This window comes from Protopterus annectens, chromosome 1.part0, assembly GCF_019279795.1.
Source record: "Protopterus annectens isolate FY-2018-M chromosome 1.part0, PAN1.0, whole genome shotgun sequence".
Lineage (NCBI taxonomy): Eukaryota > Metazoa > Chordata > Ceratodontiformes > Protopteridae > Protopterus > Protopterus annectens.
Genome location: NC_056725.1, coordinates 1,688,864,589 through 1,688,888,595, shown reverse-complemented (window position 1 = coordinate 1,688,888,595; position 24,007 = coordinate 1,688,864,589). Strand labels below are relative to the sequence as shown.

The following is a 24,007-nucleotide window of genomic DNA, read 5'->3' as shown; positions in this document are numbered from 1 at the left end:
GACTGGACAGGTTTTCACACATACCCCTTTTAAAACAATAAGGGAAGTTACATTCTTCATGGTATTAGGTGTTCAGTTCAACACCGCTAATTATATTCACAGGATCCTAGTATGTTTCTAAAAAGGGGATACAAGCCAGTCATCTACAGCAAAAATGAAAGGGAAAATACACCACAGAGATTACAGAACCCCATGCAAAGACTGAATTGTGAAATTAAAATCTAGGAATGGGGTCTCCATACCTTTCAACCTGTATGCATTTTGCAGAGCACTCCAATTTCAGCCCCTAAAATAATGCATGCTGATCTGTTTTGCTTTGGCTGTATCACTGGGTAGGTTTTACAGCCAATGAGCGATCTTGGAGCTAGGTGCAATCAAAGGGGGACTAGTGGCAGACCAGATTTTATGTATTTGCATTTCTCCAGCTCCTATAGTATCTGAAAAAAAAATCCCACTTGCAGCTGAAAATGGCATTGATCGATTCAGTGTTTTCTGAGGACTAAATGACATTTGGCAGCAGATGAATGACGAGCTGGAAAGGAACTTATGCTAGGTCTGTATTGCAAGTAGGAATACACCTCTCAAATTTTCTTGATTTTTTAAAATTTATTTATTATTTATTTTAATTTTATTTTACTTTTGTTAACCGGGAAAGTCCGACTGGTCACAGGTCCTTTTTCAGCGGCGGCACAGGGAGAAAACCTCCAGGTACAGTACAGGTTAGGATTTCATTACATCTATGAATACAATCCAGCATGCAATAGTCAAATAATAACATCATGTTAACAGTACTATATACAGGTATATTGTAGACTCATTTCAGCATGTGGTAGGCAGAGCTTTACATTTTGGTAGTTCATTTCAGCATGTGGTAGGCAGAGTTTTACATTTTTGGTAGTAGGTTTATAAGCAGTACAATGTCAGATATTAACTTCTTGCTATTAGGACTATATACAAGTTTGTTTCAGAGTCATTTCAGTATATCGTTAGCAGACCTTTACAATTTCTGGTAGTACGTATATATGCAGTACATTGAAAGACTGAGAGTAGTACAGTATTGGGAAAAACAGTACAAAAGTTTTTTGCAGCAGTGGTGGATGTACGTTGTATATCCAGTCGTTTAATGGTTTAGAAGTAGCATGGTATCTGATAGAAAAGGAACAAGATGTTTTAGTAGGAGTACATTCAGAAAAGTCCGTGTGCTTGGGGAAGACAAGCCTAACTTGCATAACTAGAGGTAGTAATAGGTGATTATCAGCAGATGCATTCATGCATTCCTGCAACAGTGCAGTGGGTTGGTTTAACCTGGGGAGACACAGGAGCAGAGCCAGTTGTTTGCATAGCGGCTTTTGAGGAGTTTTTTTAAACTGGAGGGGAGAGCTTGTAGCAGTGATGTGATTTGGGAGTTGATTCCAAATTTTGGCTATGGTGCAGGCAAAGAGAGACTTACATGCATCATTTTTATGTTTAATGACATTTAAAAGGTTTTGGCTACTGGATCTTAAGGTACTGGTGGTTGTGTAGGGCTGAATTAGTTGCCACATATTTTTGTCCCATCCATTGTAAAATATCTGTCGATGCAAAACTTGTTGTTCTATTACCTTGTTGAGTTAATTACAGTAATATTCAAAAATGCCCTTGGCTCTCTCAATTCTGCCCAGTATTTTGGCTTTGTTCATAATTCCACAGCAAAGAAGCTGAGGCGTGTGTGTGTGTGTGTGTGTGTGCGTGTATGCGTGTGTGTGTGTGTGTGTGTGTGTGTGTGTGTGTGTGTGTGTGTGTGTGTGTGTGTGTGTGTGTGCGTGTGTACACATTGGGGGGGGGGCACACATAGGATAGCATAGCTCTATCTCTCGATTGATCCTAATTTTTTCTCATATATTTTTGTCCTGTCTGTCTGTAAATTCTTCATTTTGTGGTAAATCACTGAGGATTAGCATTACAGTCAGTCAATATGTTAATTATTAGAGTTTCAAGTTTTTTTATAGTTCTGTTTTGTTAACTTTTTTGTTGTTCTGTTAGTGCAGAAGACTACATCACTGAGCTGCTAATTAAATGTGTCATGCAGTCAAAGGTATAAGGTTGGATTCCTTCCATCTCCATTTGTCCAGGGCCATCAGGCAAGAACGCTTGTCCATTGCTGAATAAATATCTGCTTAAACCCTTAACTGGATTGTTTTTTCCTTTGGAAAGATTTTATTTATTTTTGCTGAATTTTGCTAAGTTCTCTGCATCTAGGATCCAGCACCGTGAACAGTTATCCTTATTGCTAATCTTTTACTTTGTCCTGCAGATTGTTTAAGCTGCAGGTTGGGGTACCAGATCAGTGCTTCACAGATGTTGACTGTCTTTTTATATACTAATAAACAGACTTTGTTCTTGTCATCACTGCCACATACCAGTTTTCAAAATCTATTAAACTGAATTTGTCATTTCAATGTCACAGTTAAACAATGCTCCTCTAGGATTACGTTTTAGGTAATAGTAACACATATACAATCCATACATACATTCACTATGATGTACTAACCTTGTCATACATTTTGCTTGGCTTTTGATACTGATCTTTGCTCCTTAACTGGCCTGGGTCAGTTTGCTTTGTGTTCATCTGAAAAAAATGAACATATACAAATTACTTTGGTCTCGATTAATATAAATCAGACATAAAAGGCAATGTACAGCACCAGGTCCTGCCGTACAAAATACTTACCATATGGGTCATTGATGAAGCTTTGGTTGGTGCCAAAAAAGCAGCACTGAGTGCTTGGAACAGAAACACAGTGATAACTACTACTAGCTCCTGCTTCCATGACAGGAGACATTAGTTGGCAGCAGGTGATATATGAAACTGAAGAGTAGTAGAAAAACAGTCAGGTGTATGGGATGAGCTATGCCAGTATTCATTAATTAATGTTTGCCATGGGATAGCACCAAGCAGGAAGGGACACTGTAATTTCAAATCAGCGAATGTTCAGCAGTAATTTAACAGAAAGTGTTGAGGAAACAATACACCAGGTAGTGAAACATGGCCACCTGTCAGGGACTCTGGCATGAAGATGTTCTGTCACTGGTCACATGTGAGTGTCTAAAAAGAGGACATAAGGAGTTACTGACACTAGTGCTTTGAATGAAAGGACAAAAACTATATACTGGTAACTCCGTTTGGTATTTGGAGCCTCCTACTTCTAGATTCTGCTTGGTGTTTTTCAAGTGAGTGTGCAGTTTTGTGCCTCCACTTTGTTGGTACAAAAACTAAGGGTCTACATTTTTAATCCACTCTTACTTCTGCCAGAAATCTTGAGATTGTGCGATTTTAAATTATTTATTTATTTTACATTTGTTTACTGGGATAGTCCGACTGGATACATGTCCATTTTCAGAGGAGGCCCGGGGAGAAAAGCTCCAAAAAACACATTCAACAAACTGTTACATTTTTACAGTTTAAAACACAAAATAAACACAAATAAAAAGATTTGTACACAGATGTAAACAAACAACAAACAGATATACACAAACAAATTATTACATTTTTATTCAGATGGAAAATTCTAGACATAACTTAAAAGGCATTTTACTTTGAGTGCAGTACTGCAGCGCTCTTGGATCTTACCAACATGAGATTAGGAACTGTACAGAATGTTGGGTTCTTACTTACTGTGCAGTTCAGGCTTCTAGCTCTGGAGTTGGGAACCGGTGGTATTTGATCACTCAGCTTTTTATTATCCAGCCTGTCACTTCCTGTTTGCAACAGATGAAAACGAAAGCTATGCTAACACTCCCCAAAAGCATTTATTTATTTACTTATTCATTCATTTACTCAGTGAAAGGAAAACTATGCTAAGGCTCTTCCCAAAATATTCATTCAGAGAAATACCACACATTGACAATACTCCCCCTAGCAGCAGAATCAGATGTTTGGGATTTGGAAGCTTATGTGGACAGTGACCTAATTTTCAACCAACATGTATCTATTGTTGTAAGAAAATTCTTCTATATTGCACAGTTTATAAAGAAAGGGATTGTGTCTAGATCTAGGGATGTCACTGTCTCCCATTACTCAGCCTTCATTAGGCCAGTCATCGAGTATAATTTTTGGTATGTATCTCTCCAAACACATGCAATGACTACAACAACCACAGGGATATCATCCTAAAAGGATACATGGACTAAACAATATGTCCTACATGGACTGACTCAAAGCCTTGCCACTATACTTGGCATCCTACAGACTGCTAAGAGGTGACCTATGTCAGTCATACAAAGCAACCTCCAATGCAAAACTGATGCATTTACTGCACATCAACAAGTCAAATGGCATCAGAAATACTTGGTCTAGGGATCTAAACCTCTTGTGCAACATCAACAGAATGGTTTCGAGGGACAGGTACATCTCACAGGAGAAACCACTACTCTGGAAAACACTCAACATCCAAATAAAACATATTCAAATGCAATTTGGAAGTATGGATGGGAACCATAATCTCTATCTCAGGAGTTCCCCCCTGTACTATTAATGTACACTAGCAGCTCCTAAATGCTTTATCCCATGCATGGGTCCCCTCAAATTATTTATGGTATGATCCCAGTTATTCTCATTAGTGGTGTGTGTGTGTGTGTCTTTTTTCTTTTAGTTGGACAGGTCAGAACTCAAACGTCCGCGATAATGATAGAGTTTTTTTATATGCTGCTGGCTTGGCCTAGGCCCTAACACAACCTCATCAGAGGACGCCCGCACAGTAGTCGTCACACACACAGGCTAGTATAGAATTATAGACCATGGGCTGGGTAAGGAACAGCTCTAACCAAATGGGATAGATTAATTCAAGTACAAAAAGGGAAAGTGACTAGGCTTAAAATGGCACTCAAGGACAGCTGGACTACTATTTACCTGTGAAGCTATTCACTCATTCATTTATTAAGATTTGGTGACTGAGAATGTCTGTCTGCTAGAGCCCATCTTCAGTAGATTCCTATGGAGAAGTGCTCCATGAAGAATTGTTAAAAGAGTTTTAAAATGTGAGGTACATCAAGCTCAGTTATTAATCAGTTAATGAACATGCATGATTCAACGGACAGTAAAAAATAACAATAAATGAAAAAGAATAACCAGAAATGGGCTAGAAAGAGATTAGGAGTAGACAGCATGAGTTAATAGAAAGAAGGATGAACAAAGTGTGACCTTTAATAAATAATAATGCAAACAAGGGGTTTCTGCACTGGTTTCAGATAAGAGATAATATCATAAAAGGAGTGAATTTAAAAATTCTGCTTAGAATGTGTAAGTGCTAAAAGATAGTTTTCATATAACTCCACAATAACATTCAATCAGTGTGGAAAGTAGTTTGATATGTTTTTGAATGTTATACTTGGAAAAAATTGCTGCTCATTTCCGCGCACCCCAACATGAGCAGAAACACGCAAATCACAGTAAGTATATTTGGATTTATTTATGGAGAAGAAAATCCTATAATGCAATCTAAATCTAAGGCAATAATGTAGTTTGTTTGCTGTTGTTTGTCTTTTCGGCTTTTCCCGGTTAGGGGTCGGGACTCTGGTCTGCTAATGATTGGCAGTCGATTTTTATGGTGCCAAGTTGCCAGCCCGACGTCCAACCTTCAGCGAAGGCACGCCCATTCACACATGTCTTTCGGAGGCCACTCGACCACAGGGAGGACATGCAGACTCCACACAGAAGGCACCCCAGCGGAGGATCGAACCGGAGAACCTCTTGCTGTGAGGCAACAACGCTACCGCTGTACCACTGTGTAGCTTGTGATATTCCAAAATACAAGCAAGTAAGAGGCAGCTTGAGTAATTCAGTAGGTTATGGGCAAATCCGAGTTGAATTAGAGACAGGAGTAGGTTAAATTCATCCGAATGGAAACTGTGAAACAAGGAACAATGATGGATTCTAGTACAGTGACTTGTAAATCTGCAAACTCTGCTATAAACTTTAGTTTATGAAGAAGGAAGACTGTATGTACACAAACTAGAGCAGGATGGAACGAGATAATGAATCAGTACAGGGTAGGAAATGTGTCAGCCAAGTAAAGCCATCTGAAGTTCTGATTCACCTGAGTTCCTGCATGAAGCAATAGACCACAAACCATAAACGTGCCATACAAATCACAGAATATATATATATATATATATATATATATATATATACATATATATGAAACCACAGGAATCATCTATTTAGTTAAACATTCAGAATAGTGAATTTCTGTACTGCTGGCACAAGTAGTCGAATAGTGATATGACAGCAGAAATGCTGACATTATTTAGTGAGAGGTGGTAGTACAGCAGAGATTGGGAATTCACCCTGTTCTTGCTGTGGTGCAATCTCGAAGTTGGTTTACATAAGTAGTAGGGGGTGTGGGGTTGCAGGGAAGCAAAAGCTGTTTTTTCTTTATTTTTTGCTTTTCTCTATTACTTGACTTACAATCTATTAAGATCAATCAATGTAGGTTGGATTTTTTATGTTTTTGACTATAGGTACTACACTAAAAACTACTCATAGGCCTGCTCACTTAACTGGATCCACTTAAACCACAACACATACATTACCTTTATTACAGTTAATAAACCTGTTAAATTAAATGAACTACACCTTACCTACATGCTACTAACATTCTGTAGCGGTGAAAATGCAGTGTACATATGCAGAAACACTGCAGAAATAGGCCACAAACAGATAAACTACAGTAGCACAGGAGAAATGGGACAAAACAAAGAACTGCAGGTGCACCAGCTCCTTTACTACAGCTTGTAGAAACCACATAGGGCAACATGTCCTATACAGAAAAGGCATAATTGTTAATGTCATCACCTCATAAACACAAGGGACAGGGTTTAATTCTGTCCTCAGGTGACTGGCTAGGCTTAAAATGGCCCTTCATGGTAATTAGCCTAGTATTCACCTAAGAACCTATACAAAATGCATCATCATGCCATGGCCATCTTCTAGAGTCTTCATAAGTTTTATTATTATCTTTGATAATACACTGAACTGCTACCCTTCTTTTCAACCATAATATTGAGAATATTTTGCAAAATCAGTTTGTTTAACACAATCATTTCTCTGTAAACTTCATTAGAAGTACTGCAAACCGTTTTGGATGCATTCTCTAACCATGAACCATATCTCTCTCTCTCTCTGTATATATATATATATATATATCTATATATCTATAGATATATATATATATATATATATATATATATATATATATGGATATATACACACATATATATATATGGTTTCACTTCTAACCATCGAAATTTCAAAACATCGAACTTCTGATCATTGAGACCAGAACACTGAATTTTGAAACATCGAAGGTTACAAGTGTAACCAAAAATAAATAAATAAATAAATAAAGAAAAATAAATTTTAACAATTGTATGCTGCACCCCCACCCCCCCCTACTTTAATACTCCAACTCCGTGACCGCACTACAGTGGAGTAAAGGGAACTCTCCCATTTAGCGCTATATGCAGAAGCGCTAAATGGTAGATTTTCCGTACCCTATCTGTGGTGCCATCACATAGCTGGCACATAGACACACACAGTATGCAGGGCACCTTGGTGCCCTGCAAAAACACAAACATTCTCCCACCTACACTTACCTTTTTCTTCCCCTTCAAACCTTCGATGTTTTAAAACTCGATATTCTGGTCTCGATGATCTGAGCTGCTATGTTTTGAAATTTCGATGGTTAGAAGTGGAAGCGGTGGTGGTGCTGCGGTAGCGTTGTCGCCTCACAGTAAGACGCTGTCCGGTTTGATTCTCAGCTAGAGCGTCTTCTGCGTGGAGGCATGCATGAATGGGCGTACCTTCGTTGAAGGTTGTCCATCAGGGCTGGTAACTAGGCACGTAAAAATCAACTACCAATCATTAGCGGACCGGAGTTCTGCTGTGGCGACCCCTAACCGGGAAAAGCCGAAAGACACAACAACAACAAAGAAGTGGAAGCATAAATATATATATATATATATGTATATATATATATATATATATATATATATATATATATATATATATATATATATATATATATATATATATATATATATATATATATGTATATGCGTGTGTGTTATCGTGTACCTTTATTCATCTAGTCTGACTGCACCACAAAGATATCTAATTTCTGTATGGTGTACATGGATGGAACTTGTAATATTGCAGCAGTGCACCTGTACTGGGACCCAGAGAGCCTGAGTGGTCTGATTTGGAAGTCAAGGTTTCTGAGTGCATAATAATTAAATTAAATATCTTCTTTCCTTCGCCTTGGCTTACTGTATTTTAGAGAATGGGTGAAAATTACAATATCACCCTACTGGAGAATGAACATTTACCAGCAAGGGTGTTAATGTACAGATGCACCCAGTTAAATACAAGACTTCCATTTCACGGTAGCATATTAAACTACCATGAAGCATGGATTGAAAAAAAACAAAATAGCCACCTTTTCTTTAAGTACAATAAACATAGCTTTGCTATTTATCGAGCATACAATAAAAAAAGACATTCAAAAAAGTAATGGGTGTGTGCATGAGTTTGTGTGTATGTGCGTGTGAGAAAAACAGAGACAAAGACAGCATGAAAAAGAGAGAGAGACATGGAGAGCACATACCTCTTAACTTCTTAACACTGCAGCAGCATATGTTGTCTAACAATAAGAAGCATGAAACTAATATTTTGTATCACTGAGTGGCTATAATCCTTAGTGATTAACCAGATTAACCAGAAAATCAAAAATTGCATGAAGGACAGAGCAAATCCATGTGGAAAAATTAGACACTTCAAAATGAGAGACAGTTAAGAGGCATGAGAGGGGGTTGCAGTGCTTCCTCTGTATGACTTTTTTAACTTGTTTGATCTCAGTGAGACATCTGATGTACATTAAGAAAGTGACTATAACTGTGCTTCTATGTATATGAGTATTGTACGTCTGTCTGTGCTTCTAAATGTGTGAGAGAGTGTGTGTGTGTGTGTGTGTGTGTGTGTGTGTGTGTGTGTGTGTGTGTGTGTGTGTGTGTGTGTGTGTACATTAACTACTTATTTAACTTATATTTTGGAGTAAAATATGTTCTTCAACAACAATTACAAATGGTACAATAAGTTTGAAACATTACTGAAATAACTATTTTACATAAAAAATTATAAAAATGTTTGTAGTAATAAAAAATAATAAATACAAAACAATTAAATAAATAGCCTATTCTTAAACAAAATAATGCCCTAAACGGTGAGCATTATCAGGGAAATAATACCCTTCAAGAGGGGTGATAAGGGCCTCCGGCTGTGGTATTAGGCCTCACAACACAGCTTGGCGGGCATTATTTCTCTGATAATGCCCACCACATGAAGCATTATTGTTTGCATATGCCCCCTACCAATAATAGTCCCTTCAGTCCTATCTAGTATAGAAGACAGACAGACATACAGTCAGACAGGCAGACAGAATGACAGATAGTCCTGACACTCATCTAGTGTTTGAACTACCTGTTGTTTTCAGAAGTTTGCCTCTTAAATGTACCATCACCAGTCAGTCATCTCTGGCTCATCAACTTCTTTAACATCTGTGTTCACTGGTAGGTACAGGTCACAATGCAATGATGTGAATATATGTGCAGATTTAAGCATGAAAGAAAGTGTATGGAGTGAATGTGTAGATGGCGGTGAACTTCAAGGCAACTGATCTAGACGGTATAGGCATAACTTGTACCAGTCTGATTCTACAGAGTAAGTTGTTCTTCTTTCGGCTTTTCCCAGTTAGGGGTCGCCACAGCGGAACTCTGGTCCGCTAATGATTGGCAGTAGATTTTTACGGTGCCGAGGTGCCAGCTCGAAGCCGAACCTTCAATGAAGGCACGCCCTACGCATGTCTTTCAAATGCCACTCGACTGCGGGGAGGGCATGCAGACTCCACGCAGAAGGTGCTCCAGCCGAGAATCGAACGGGAGAACCTCTTGCTGTGATGATTCTATAGAGTACGTAACAAATAATAAACAGAATCAAACCAAAACACAACTACTAATATGTGTTTCAAAAAAAAAAAAAACATACAAAAGGACTCCACCAATACACCAGCACTTTCATTTCTTTATTATAGACTTCTTCAGAGCGCAGACTATAAAAACAACTCACATTTATACAATTTCAGTCTATACATCCATTAACCAGAACCAATCAAAATGAACTCTACAGCCTCAATTCGACCAACCACCTGATATTAACATTCTTATTTAATCCAGGTGGTGTTTCTAACATTTGGCTTTATCTGTTAAATGAGTTCTCTTTCTCAAAAAAAAAAAAAAAAAAAAAAACATTTAAATCACCACCACTAATAGTTTCCTGTACAGTCCAAATCATAAAATACAAATTTCTTAAAATTCTTACAGTTCAGAGAATGCTTGTACAACACATTTTATTGAGCTTATTTTTAATTGTATTAATGTGCTCTAATATTCTGACTGAAAACATTTGCACTGTTTTACTTGGATAAAATACATTTCATGTTAAACACAACCATAATATATACTACATTTTCTGTACAACATGTAATCCTATAAATGGGCTGAAACTTCTTTTAGTAACGGGAAGACGATTGCAGGATTTACACATCCAGTAAGAACAGGAAAACCTTTCTTTATTACTATTATAATGTCTATTCTTTCTTCTTCTTCTTTCGGCTTTTCCCGGTTAGGGGTGGCCACAGCAAATTACCTTGTCCGCGCATGATTGGCAGTGGAGTTTTACAGTGTCGAATTGCCAGCCCGGCGCACAACCTTCCACAGAAGGCACACACACGCACACACTCACACCTAGGGTCAATTTAGAGTGTCCAGTCCACCTACAGCATGTCTTTGGGATGTGGGAGGAAACCGGATCACCCGGAGGAAACCCACGCGACCACAGGGAGGACATGCAGACTCCACACAGAAGGCACCCCAGCGGAGGATCGAACCAGAGAACCTCTTGCTGTGAGGTGGCAATACTAACCACTGCACCATCGTGGCCACCCACTATTATAATGTCTATTAATATTATTATTTTCCAGACTATCCAGCAAATTAGTACCTCTCTCTTATTTATGAAAACTAGATCACTTTCTACTACTTACAAAGTTCCATAATGAATCTAACACAAATTATTAATAATAATATTTGTTACTTCACAAGCATCTATGCTATACTTAATGGCACAAGCTGATGTAAAATTTTTAATACTTCCATCGTTCTCATCTCAATACTTACAGAAAAGTGGTTTAAAAAGCACTTCCCTGGAATCCTGAACTGCATCTATATATTTACTCACAAAGTTTGAAACACATCCTTTTTTAATAAAGATATTCATTAAATTAACCATTTCATCCCAAGCCGCGGTGGTGAAGCGGTAGCATTGTCGCCTCACAGCAAGAGGTTCTCCCATTCGATTCTTGGCTGGAGCACCTTCTGTGTGGAGTCTGCATGTCCTCCCCACGGTCAAGTGGCATTCGAAAGACATGCGTAAATGGGTGTGCCTTCATTGAAGGTTTGGTGTCGAGCTGGCACCTCGGCAACATAAAAATCTACTGCCAATCATTAGTGGACTGGAGTTCCGCTGTGGCGACCCCTAACCAGGAAAAGCCGAAAGAAGAAGAAGAACAACCATTTCATCCCAAAAAATCCAGTCTGCAAGTCAATCTAGAAATTTTAATAGCTTGTGCCCTTATAACACTTTTCTTAACATACTCCAGATGCATGCTTGTGCTATGTAAATACATACTAACAGATTCTGGCTTCCTATAAACCTTAGAGTTTAAGACAAATGACCAAATAATATTAATGCTCAAATAGTTAAATGGTGTTTCAAACCATAAATAAGTACATTTCAGAAAATCTGTTGCTGAATTTATAAAAGATATAAAACTATCAAACTAATGTTTCATCACTCCATACTACATAAAATCAATAAAATGTTTTTAAACATAATTTTAGCATTGTGCCATTATAAAATTGGCATATGAAGGGGCAATATTCACCCTCATGGATACTCCACACACTTAATGATATATTTCCTTTCCAAATTAAAAAAAATATATATATGTATATTGTTCAAAACCATTTCAGGTATGGTACACAAAAGTTGTATCATTACATTATTAAAGCTTGTGTTAACACTCAAATATTCATTCAGCATGTCCAACTCATTTTCCAAAGGTACACTAGAATCCAGAGATTGTATATAATACCATAGTATTAGCCACTATTCCAAGCTACCCCCCTTTAATATATCTACAAAGTGCCAAGTTCTGAGTCAAACGGCTTATAACTACACTCTGTTTAACATAAGGATGAGAACCATTATGTAGTTATGCTGTTTTTTCTGTATGTCTTACTATTCAAACTTAATTCACCCTATCAAATTATTGGTCTGTGATGAAAACATTAATGCAGGTAAATGTAAGATGAATTTAACAAAAGGTATAAAAATTACTGCCAAACCTCCTATCATTGATAAAAAATAGTAACTTTTTTATCACCAGTCCATAACATAAAACTACTGTCAATGAGCCACCAATAAAAAATATTTGGTTGAACAACATACAATACTTTTTAAAAAGTTCTTTACCATTCTGATAGAACTAATTTAGCATATGATTTTCTCATTATGACCTCCATCACTACTCTTTTAACGTGTCTGAAATACTTATTCTGAAATAAGAAAAAAATCATTCTTTAAAAGTAATTTGGTGAATATACTTTTGGTTAAAAACGTTTAAGTATATTCACACCCTGAATCATATGGTATGCATGTATAAAACTTTCAACATCAACAATAACCACAAATAAATTCAAGGCGTTATGTAAGGCAATTTTCTTCTGTTCACTTAAAAAATGTCATGAGTCACAGGAGTAAAATTTTGCATTCTGAACTAGCTTGTTCAATTTATAATCAATGAAAACTGGAAGTGGTAATGTTTTTAAATTCCTAGCTGAAACAATTGGTCTAAATGGAAGGGGGTCTACTAATGATTTATGTATTTTCAAAATGGCAAAAATATGCCAATACATGGATTTTCTTAAAAAGAAAACCATACCCAACAGTATTTATGCACATATTATATAACATCATCAGTTTATTTACACTCTTCCATAATCTCATTTTGTGTGACTTCTTTATAAGTATTATCTTCCCAAAATCAAACATTTTTTGAGACATAATTCTTTTAAACTGTCACAACAATTTCACCTCTTCCTTCATAACTTGTATACACGGAATGCCCTTCATATCAGAAAGATATTTTAATGTAATTTTCTGTTTCTGCATCATATTATATTATTTTCTGTTAGAGTCATTGTGCAATAATGTCATAATCTGTGGTTCATGCAGTCCCTCAAATATCATCATGATGTTCTGCAAAGGATACAATCAATGTAATGTAGACATAATATAATGTTAACAGTATTAATCATTATTCAGGAATGTGACAGTCTCATTTATAGAATATTTGCAATTGTTTTACCTATAACAATGTAATCATATTACCTACAACAACCAAATGACAGTTTATATAAAGTAAATACAAAGAGTTAACACAGTGTTAATCAACATTCAAAGTCATGATGAATAATGTAACAGAGTGTACCACAGTCGACCAGTTTGCTTCTCCAGAGCAAGTATCATGGTTTCACTGTGCAATTCATGTGCTCAAGTCCAAGCTGTTCCCAGATTACAGTCTCACAACTGAGAAATCATCTCTCACTGATGCCACTTATGCTAAAACGTAACTATGAGTTTTGGCAAGGCTTGGCAGCCCTGAGGAGAAAGTGGAGTTGCTGGCTTTAACTTAAATGCTTAGTCAAGTTCGAGCAAGGTTAGTGCAGCAAAGCTGAGATGGAGTGGTGGTGGCAGTTTATCTGTTAGATTTATTGGTCATCTGGGGTATTTACGCTTAGGGTTAGGGAATGGAAGGGGAGCTTAGGGTTAGAAAGTGATTGTGAAATTTATATTTAGGGAGTCAGAGGGAAGTTCAGATAATTTAGGGGTTAGGGAACAAGAGGGAGGATTAGGGAGAGATTTGGGAATTTAAATTTAGGGAGCAGTGAAGAGGCTTTACGTTTAAGGAATAACTGGGAAATTTAGATTAAGGGAGTAGGTTGAGAATTATAAGACTATAGAGTGATTGGGGAATTTAGGTTTAGAGAACAGGAGAGGATATTAGTGTTAGGGAGTGAAGTTTCACGTAAGAGACTGAGGAAGTTTTACGTTAAATCACAGTTCTGGTAGTGCTGTGTAATTTATTAGAATTAGGTGGTGGAAGGGAGATATAATTCATGAGGAGAGGGATACAGGAAGTTAAAGTACACGCTTTTTCAAGCAAGTGGCAATTAGAAGACAAGCTGAAGCTTCTCTCATGCAACTGCTTGTAGCGGATCCTGCTTTCATCTATATATACAAAAATTCTCCTACATTCAAATAATATTTACAAATCCTAGTATTGCCTATATTAGCACAGGTAATCTATACTAAAACAGTCTTAGACATAGCAATTATTAGAAATTAACATAGAATGGCCCTCACGTACATATTACTTAACTGTAAAACTGTAATGTAGAAATGCGTTACTTGGATCTGTCTAGCGATGGATCAGATAAGACAAAAAAGCAGTAGAAATCATCTATTTTTTTTTAAAGATACTCCCTGAGATTAGTTTGAAAAATTGAATGGTTTAGAAACTTGTAAAACAAGTTTAAAGCAGTTGTGGAGGTCTGTTTCATTGCAAATGGACACCAATTTATATTATTAAGTTGTAAGGAGAGTAGTGTTTTAAGTTTCTCTGGAAAAGACTCACATTCTGTAGTAAAGGGTTTGCCGTTTCTGCTTGTAGAACTACATGGTTAAGACAGGGCAATTGTCATTCACATTGTTTGGTAGGAAAGGTTCTAGATACAAAGAAAAGAGCTGGGGAACTGACAGCCTTGAGGGATTCTCTTCACCGTTTCTAAGGGAATGGAAAGCTTCACTCCTGTTTCGATATCTGCCATGGTGCCTGATAAACAGTGTCATGAAATTGGATAAATCTCAGAGGAAACTCAGATACAGCAGTCCAAGAAAAAAGACTAAATTGCTACACCCAATGATTACAGTGACTAATGTACAGAGAGATACAAAGTCAATAAACTACCAGTATTTGCAGACAGAAATGAAAGGAATGTGGAAGAAGGACACCCAGGCATTTCCAGTAGTACTTAGAGCAAAGGGTCTCATAAAAACAAATTTCCAGTTGTATTTAGATATGCTACCGATACATGTAGCTCCACGTGAATTGCAGAAGGAGTCAATTCTGGGCACTTTGCAGGTGCTGTGAAAAGCACTTTTGGCTAACATGAAAGAAAGAAACAATACTAATTCCACAAACTTTAATAATACTTGGACTTAGGACTTGGGTCCATTTCCATCATGGTATTGGTATTAGAAACCCAAAAGACCTGAAGAAATTAAACAGCATGAAGAACATCAACAAAAAAATACTCAAAACTCAGTAAACTCACTATGTCTGCTCCATCTCCCTACATCCCTGCTACTTATACATACCAATTCCAAGACTGTACAGCAGTGGGGAATGGGTGACATCCCCCTACCCACTGGGTAGTGATCGCCCAAAGCAAATGCTAGCATCATGTAATGAACCATCATTTTGATAAAAAAATGTCGGTTTCCAAAACATTCTATGTAATGAACATACAACAAAATAAACTGAATCCTTGTATACACACACATACACACACACTCACACACAGATATATATATATATATATATATATATATATATATATATATATATATATATATATATATATATATATAAATAAATACTTCTATAGGAAAACGAACTGTAAACGGCTAAAAGAAATAATTACACAGACTCCAAACTGCCATTAAGCACTTCCATTCTTAATAGGTAACAGAACTTCTTCAGAATACATACAAAATGGTGTGATCAGTAATATAAAAGTATGAACCAAGTAATATGAGAATACAGTAGCAAATGAGATATGTACAGTAGATACCTAGCATCCAATAAATAGTAAATAACTAGATAAAACATTTTTAAACTAACCCAATAAACTTTCAAAACACAGAATAAACTATTCAGTTTAAGCATAATAATGAATAAACATTAGCCTCATAATAATAAGGGTAGAATTCAGTCATACCATCTCAGAGCACATTTATTTTTATATATATATATATATATATATATATATATATATATATATATATATATATATCTACATATACATATATATACATACATACATATATATATATATATATATATATATATACACACACACACACACACACACACACACACACACACACACACACACACACACACACACACACACACACACACACACACACACACACACACACACACACACACACACACACACACACACACACACACACACACACACACACACACACACATCTACTTTTATATTTTGAGTTACCAAATAATCAAATTCCACTTGATATAGACCAAAGCTGCAAATCCCTGAAAGTTTAAATGATCACATTACACATTGTTGAACACTCTGATGATTATTTACGCCTATCTGTTTAAAAAGTGTACTATCCCTTTAAAGAGTTTTACTTTGTACTTAAGGAAAATGGCAGCCGTTAAGTTTAACTGTGGTAGAACTACCTAAAAGTGGAATACAACAACGTTATACAAAAAAGGTAAGGAAGTGATTTTATAGAAGGGTACAGTACTACTGTTATGTATTTAGTTAACGTTATTATTTATTTAAGCATTATTTTGTCATTTGGAATTTGAAAAGTGTTGAAGAATATGTCTACCAGCCAGTTTCCTCTATGTAGTGTGATCTCAGAGTTGGAAAAGTGCACCCCTACAAAAACATAAAAACACAATTCTTTTGGGTTGTGGACATGTGGTGCTTCTGCCTTTCCATTTTTGATTACCTGAAGTTTTGTATTTAGCAGTTTCAGTGTCCTGTGCATTAGGGTTTTTGGTCTCGATCAAGTGGAATTTGATTATTTGGTAATTTGAAATATGAAAGTAGATATACACACATGCATACAATATATTTTCCAGCTTTATAAGCACAGTAAGACTACACACAGACACTTCCACTGGAATACCAACAGCATAATAATAAAGAGTGAGTCAGGAATGCTATTACAATGGCCACGGTAATACTTCAACTCCGAAAAACCCACTAAGCTTCATCTTCCAAACACCATAAATATCCAACCACACAATAATTTTCACTGACATTCTTTAATCTACCCACTTCTGGCTACCTGTTCTTTTCCTATGAATCCTACCCCCCACACACCTTACATCTAAACCCCTCCATTATACCCCACACATATCATGAAAGGTATTTCACTATGTTCTGTCTTTCAGCTCAGTACATCTACATCTATTTTCTGCCATTACTGCATGTCACAATCTATTACCTACCATCATTCTCCTGTACTTTTAAACTACTCCATGCACCCCTCTTACCCCCATATAGCAGAAAAATCACTCATCTGTGAATGCTGTACATAAGCCAAAACCTAGAAACCAGTGGTAATAATGGACACTGTACTGTAGTTGCTCTTATTTGCTGTTGATTGCTCACACATACCTCACATTCTTTCTCTCCTGTTGCAGATTAATTAAGGCAGAGATGTTTGTACAATGCAAATAATACATTTTTGTACTGCAATAGCTCTACTTAAATGCTCATAATGTTCAAGATATTTTATTTCTTTTCTCTTTTGGATTACACACACACACGCATAAACACACACACACACACACACACACACACACACATATATATATATATATATATATATATATATATATATACACACACACACACACACACACACACATATGCATATTCTGATTGGTATAACATTCACTTTTATATACATATATATATATATATATATATATATATATATATATATATATACATATATATATATATATATATATATATATATATATATATATGCATATTCTGATTGGTATAACATTCACTTTTTGTATTCTAACCATTAACTGACAGTTGTTTGTTATTACTTCTATTAGCCATATACTCCTATTTCTTATACCACGTTTTTGTAAAATTAATGCATGCATTTTGCATGCAGCGTTTCTCCTCTAGCTTCCGCCAAGAAAGGATGTTGTCCCTGTCAGATTATCTTGGTAAAGATATGTTAACTAATAAATAAATAAGTCTCATGTCATTCACTTAGCATACAATTGGTTATATCAGCAGTCCTTATATATTATGGCCTGTTGTCTGACTTAAAAACAGAACACCCAACTATAGCGTTTTAGTCAGTACTTCAAAAGGCTTACCGACTTTCCATTCTCTGAAATGGGAAGAAGAAATGCATCACAAAAAAATAGTTTCCTTACATGTGGGCTGGTAAGGCCTATAGGTGAAAAGCCAGCATACGTTACAAGTAATTATCCATTGGTGGTTTCCCACTGTTCCAGCATTATAACCCAATTCTGTGCAGAACCAAGTGCTAAAAATATGGCAGTGACAGCATAAGCAGTGGTATAGAGCACCTCATGTATACTATAGATAACTCACCTTCTCATGTCTGCTGGACTGCAACTGTGACAGGTGACTTTCTCGTTTTTGTTTGGCCATATCTGAATGTTTGGAAAGCTTTTCATCAACCTTCAGAAGAAGGAAAGAAAAAACACTTTTGTAGTTTTAATTTGCAACATTTCTTCTGAGTGAAACACACAAGCTGTAAAAGTGTCATATTACTTAGCAAAGGAAGGCTCTGAAGGAAAGTGGTCAAGACATGGATTCGCTCATTATTTGGTACCTAGTAAAACTCTACTGTTAATGGTTTCTAAGTTCATTCATTCTCTTTTCTCCATTTCAACTCACAAAGAAAAAGAAATAAGCATACACTGTACACTTACTGGGTGCTAAAAGGAATTCATTTGTTCTTTAAACACTCTAGTAAAAGTTACAGGATCAGTACTTGAAAAATTGCTCAGCTATTACAAAGTGAAGATTCCCATCTATCGGATGATCAGTGGTCGAGGCTGGCAATTAGGAGACTGGGTGATACAGTTCACTACTGTTCTCTTACAGGAACAGCCTTTTTTATACTTGCAAACAAGGGTGAAAAAGTATGGAGAAGGGTGACATTAACATCTGTATAGCAAGCAAGCACATGCATACATGCATTCAGCACAATCTTAACAATGCAGTATGCTTTGCAAGTTGTGTATCTGGGGAATCAGGAGATAGGGCATAATTAAAAGAACAAACCTTTGTCATCTATTTTCTGACTAGCTAATTCTGACATCATTGAGGAAAAATGGGAGAAAAGAAAGGTGATACATGTATGGTATGTCTAGGCTTGCTAGTCTTGAGTAAGTGACAGGTGGGATTTAAACTACTGAGCTAATGGCTTAATTTAAATTGCTAGAAAATGTACAACCCCACTGACTTCACAACACCCACCTACTTAAAAATCAACATACTGAAGGCCCTGACACACAATGAAGACAACTAACCCTAAGAAGAAATAAAAAAAATATTCTTTCAAATACAGTACTTGTTGGTATTCTCACACAATGACAGATGGGCTAGGGTTGTTTGCATGTTGTGCAGAATCTGTTTGGAAATACTGAATCATATTTTGTTACAGTATCATTTTATGCTAAAAAGTGAACCAAGACACGGAGCAAATAGCTGACTATATTTAAAATAAGTAGACAAAGCCAACTACAAAGTCAGCGTATGCAGAATAACACTTTAGTAAAACAAACACGTTAATAAAATAAATAAAACAAAGAGATAAGCGCTTTTGCAATGTAGTTGCTTTATCAGATCTAAGCAACTACATTGCAAAAAAATATTCTTTCAAATACAGTACTTGTTGGTATTCTCACACAATGACAGATGGGCTAGGGTTGTTTGCATGTTGTGCAGAATCTGTTTGGAAATACTGAATCATATTTTGTTACAGTATCATTTTATGCTAAAAACTGAACCAAGACGATGATACTGTAACAAAATATGATTCAGTATTTCCAAACAGATCCCACTCCACAAAGGCGGTGCTTCTACAGACCCTGGTAATTACCGCCCCATAAGCTTAACAAGCCTGGTCTGCAAAGCTATGGAGATGATCATAATGGAACTCATAAATAAAGACATAGGGGACCTACAGACATTGGATCCTACCCAATTCGGCTTTGTCAAGGGCAGATCATGCCTCTTGAACTTGGTCGACTTTTTTGAAACAGTCACCAAGGCCATTGATGAGGGTAAGGCAGTTCACACAGCCTACCTTGACCTTGCAAAAGCTTTCGACACAATACCCCACTCGGGTATCATAGAAAAGCTCACCAGCTTAAATGTAAACCCATATGTCACAAGATGGGTTGCAAACTGGCTCAAGGACAGAACCCACAGGGTTAGAGTTGCTGGTGTCATGTCAGACTCCAAGCCGGTCACAAGTGGTGTACCACAGGGCTCAGTCCTGGGCCCCCTCTTGTTCGGCATCTACTTTTCAGAAGTGCAGGCAAACATAGGAGGATTGTGGCTGACAAAGATTGCAGATGACTGCAAACTGGGCGCCATAGTCGAAAATCCATCAGACACAGATATCCTTCAGAGAGGTCTCATAGAAACGGATAACTGGTGCCAGAGCCATGGCCTTAACTAAACACCAAAAAATGTATAGTCATACCCTTTGGTAAAAACAAGGTAACCCCAAGTTACCACATAGGTGGCAATCCATTAAGCACAGAACAGGTTATCAGGGACCTGGGGACCCAAGTTGACAGTAACCTTTCTTTTGACACTCACATTGCCAAAGTGGTTAGGAGGGCCTTCTACATTGCCCACCTGATTATGAAGGGATTCACATCCAGATCAAGGGAGGTCATTGTTCCCCTGTACTCTTCACTTATCAGACCAATGATTGAGTACAATGCCCCATTCGAAATGTATCTTACCCGACACCTGCAGCAATTGGAAAGACCCCAAAAGTTCCTCACCAAAAGGATAAAGGGGCTCAAAAATATGCCATATGCTGCCCGACTGAAGAAACTCCAGCTCTATTCAGTCGCATACCGTCTGCTCAGAGGTGACCTGTGCCTGACATACAAGGCCATGTCCAACCCGGAATTAATGGACATGCTCCACCTCAAAAAATCCAAATCCACCAGAGCCACAAGAGCAAGAGACTTAAACCTCAACACGGATATAAATAGGAAATGCTGGAGGGACAGATTCATCATCCAGAGACTCCCTATGCTGTGGAACAGAATCCCGGTCCATGTGAGACAGAGCACCTCGCTGGCTCTGTTCAAGAGGAATCTTGACCAGTGGATGGGAGATCGTAGGTTTACCCCGGGGATCATCTCTGTATCACTGCTGGACAGAGGCATGGCAAACTAATAGGTATAGTATTCTTCAACCTAAGGGGTGGTGAAAGCCACACAACTCTGGCTAGGCTTATAAATGCCCTAGGGCAGATAGCCTAGTATGAGCCTATGAACCTATGAACCTATAATACCAGTCATTCATGCAATTTACATAATGCAATCAATTAATTACAAAACATTCAATCAGCGTTTCAACCTTCTAGACTTAAAGGCTGGATTTAAAGGGACATTACCATTCAGTCCAATGACCCTATTTGCAGCTAACATAAAATTTAACATCCCCTCCTCTAATGGAAACTCGATATTTTTCAAGTACCATAAATTTAAATATATGCATAGTCCCTTTTTTTATAATGTGTTTAGCTAATGCGTTTCTAGGGTCACCATTACTAATAGCATATATATGCTCCTTTTTGAGGTCCCTAAAACATCTGTTGGTTTTGCCAACATAATATCATCCACAAAAATTACAAACGGCCAAGTAGACCAAATCTTTCTTATTACAGGACTGCAACAGTGAATACACTTGAACATCTGCATTTATGGTAAGTGTACACAACTGTACTATGTTCTTCGTGTTTCACTGTTGCAGTCATCACATTTGGGTTGATTTCCAAAGCTGAGGAAATGGGTGAAGGCAGTCAAGGAAGCTAGGGGCTGGCTATGATGTCCTGCAAGACTGCAGAGGCAAACCCTGCCCTGGATATGGAGAAGAGAGGCAGGTGGCAATGCTTGGTAAAAGTGTGAACAGATGTCCAGGTGGCAGCCTCCAAGATGTCCATGGTGGGGGACTCATCTGAGGAAAGCTGCAGAGGTGGAGGATGCTCTGGTGGATTGTGCCCTGACCCCCTTGGGGGGAGACTTTCCATGCTGTTTGTATCAGAAATGGATGCAGTGTGCTATCCATTTTGGAAATGGTTTGTTTGGAGATGGCTTTGCCTTCTACCCCTGTATAACCAGAAGAACGTGAGCACTCCAAAGGACACCAACTTTATTCACAAACAGTTAAGCGCTTCCTCTCCACTACAGAGACTTCTGTTCTGAGGTTTGCTGAGTTATAGTTCTACTTCTGTCCCTGTAGCAAACCTAAAGTACAGTTTTGTACCTACCATAAATGTAGATGTCCGATAGATATGCAACTGCAGTCATAACATATGGGTTGTCCTGCCTCAGGCAGCCCTCGGTCGGCCAGATTCCAAAGTCTGGGTCCGACGTCGGCTGATGTCGCATTTCTCTCCGACGTCAGAGCGGCAGGAGTACATAAGCATCAGCCGACGCCATCTTCTTCAGTGTTTCTTGCCCCAGATGCCAGGTGCCCTCCAAGGAAGGCTGTAATCAATTTGGAAGACAAAACAGGTTTCCAGACAAATAAATAAGCAATAAACAGATACACCATAACAGATATCCCCAGCTAGGATAACAGGGAGAGGAGTGGACCCAAGGAATAGAGGGGAAGGAGGGAGGGAAAACCCGACTGCAGTTGCATATCTATCAGACATCTACATTTATGGTAGGTACAAAACTGTACTATGTCCTTCAAGAATGCAACTGCAGTCATAACATATGGGTTGAATACCATAGCTTAGCTGGGGGAGGTGGAAAGCACTAAGAAAAGGATGGTGTAGCTATCAATCCCTGCAGGACTGCCGAAGCAAAGCCTGCTCTGGATCTGGAATATAAAGGAAGGTTGTAGTGTTTGGAGAATGTATGCACAGAGCTCCATGTAGCAGCTTCTAGAATGTCTTTTGTAGGCACCCCTCTTAAGAATGCTGTAGAGGTGGCTGTAGCTCTGGTAGAGTGTGGTCTGATATTGGCTGGTACACTCTTTCCATGGAAGGAATAACATAATCTGATGCAATGTCCAATCCATTTTGAGATAGTCTGTTTGGAAATTGCTTTTCCTTGTACTCCAGGGGCGTAAGCTACAAAAAGTTGATCAGACTTCCTATTGGCCTTGGTTCTGTCCGGGTAGTAGCGAAGTTGTCTGTGAATGTCCAAGGTATGCAACAGTCTTTCCCCTTTGTTCTCAGGATTGGGAAAGAAAGTAGGCAGGTGAATTGCTTGATTCAAAGAAACCCTAGATACCACTTTTGGCAGAAAGCTAGGGTTGGTTCGTAAGGAGACCCTGTCTCTATGAAAGGTAATGAACGGTGGTATGGCCATTAGGGCCTGTAATTCCGAAACCCTTCGGGCGGAGGTAATTACCAACAGGAAAGCTGTCTTCCATGAGAGGAATTGTAAGTCCACAGAAGCTGCTGGCTCAAAGGGGGGTAGAGTCAGTTTTTCTAGGACAAAGTTGAGGTCCCAAGCTCATACTGGGGCCTTTCTTGGTGGCTTGACATTCTTGATTCCTCTAAGAAATTGCCTTAACAAAGGATGTGAGAACACAGGTGGATCAGTGTTGTATCTAGCTGAAATAGCTGAAGCATGTATCTTTATAGAAGAATATGAGAGTCCTTTCTGTAGCATATCTGCCAAGTATTCCAGGATGAGTGGGATGTTCAATAATGATGCATCATGACCCTTGCTGGTATTCCAAATGCTGA

At 37.8% G+C, this 24,007-nt stretch overlaps 1 protein-coding gene across 2 annotated transcripts in view; it reads right to left on the bottom strand.

Annotated features, from left to right (window-relative positions):
* LOC122799515 (TRIO and F-actin binding protein) overlaps positions 1 to 24,007 on the bottom strand; it is a 3,126,988-nt gene that overhangs the window by 1,867,144 nt on the left and 1,235,837 nt on the right. For both annotated transcript variants that reach the window (XM_044068636.1, XM_044068645.1), the window contains exons 15-16: positions 18,634 to 18,723; positions 2,531 to 2,608 (exon numbers count right to left, since the gene is read on the bottom strand). In XM_044068636.1, coding sequence (XP_043924571.1) covers positions 2,531 to 2,608; positions 18,634 to 18,723 — 168 coding nt within the window. The remainder of the gene's footprint in view (positions 1 to 2,530; positions 2,609 to 18,633; positions 18,724 to 24,007) is intronic.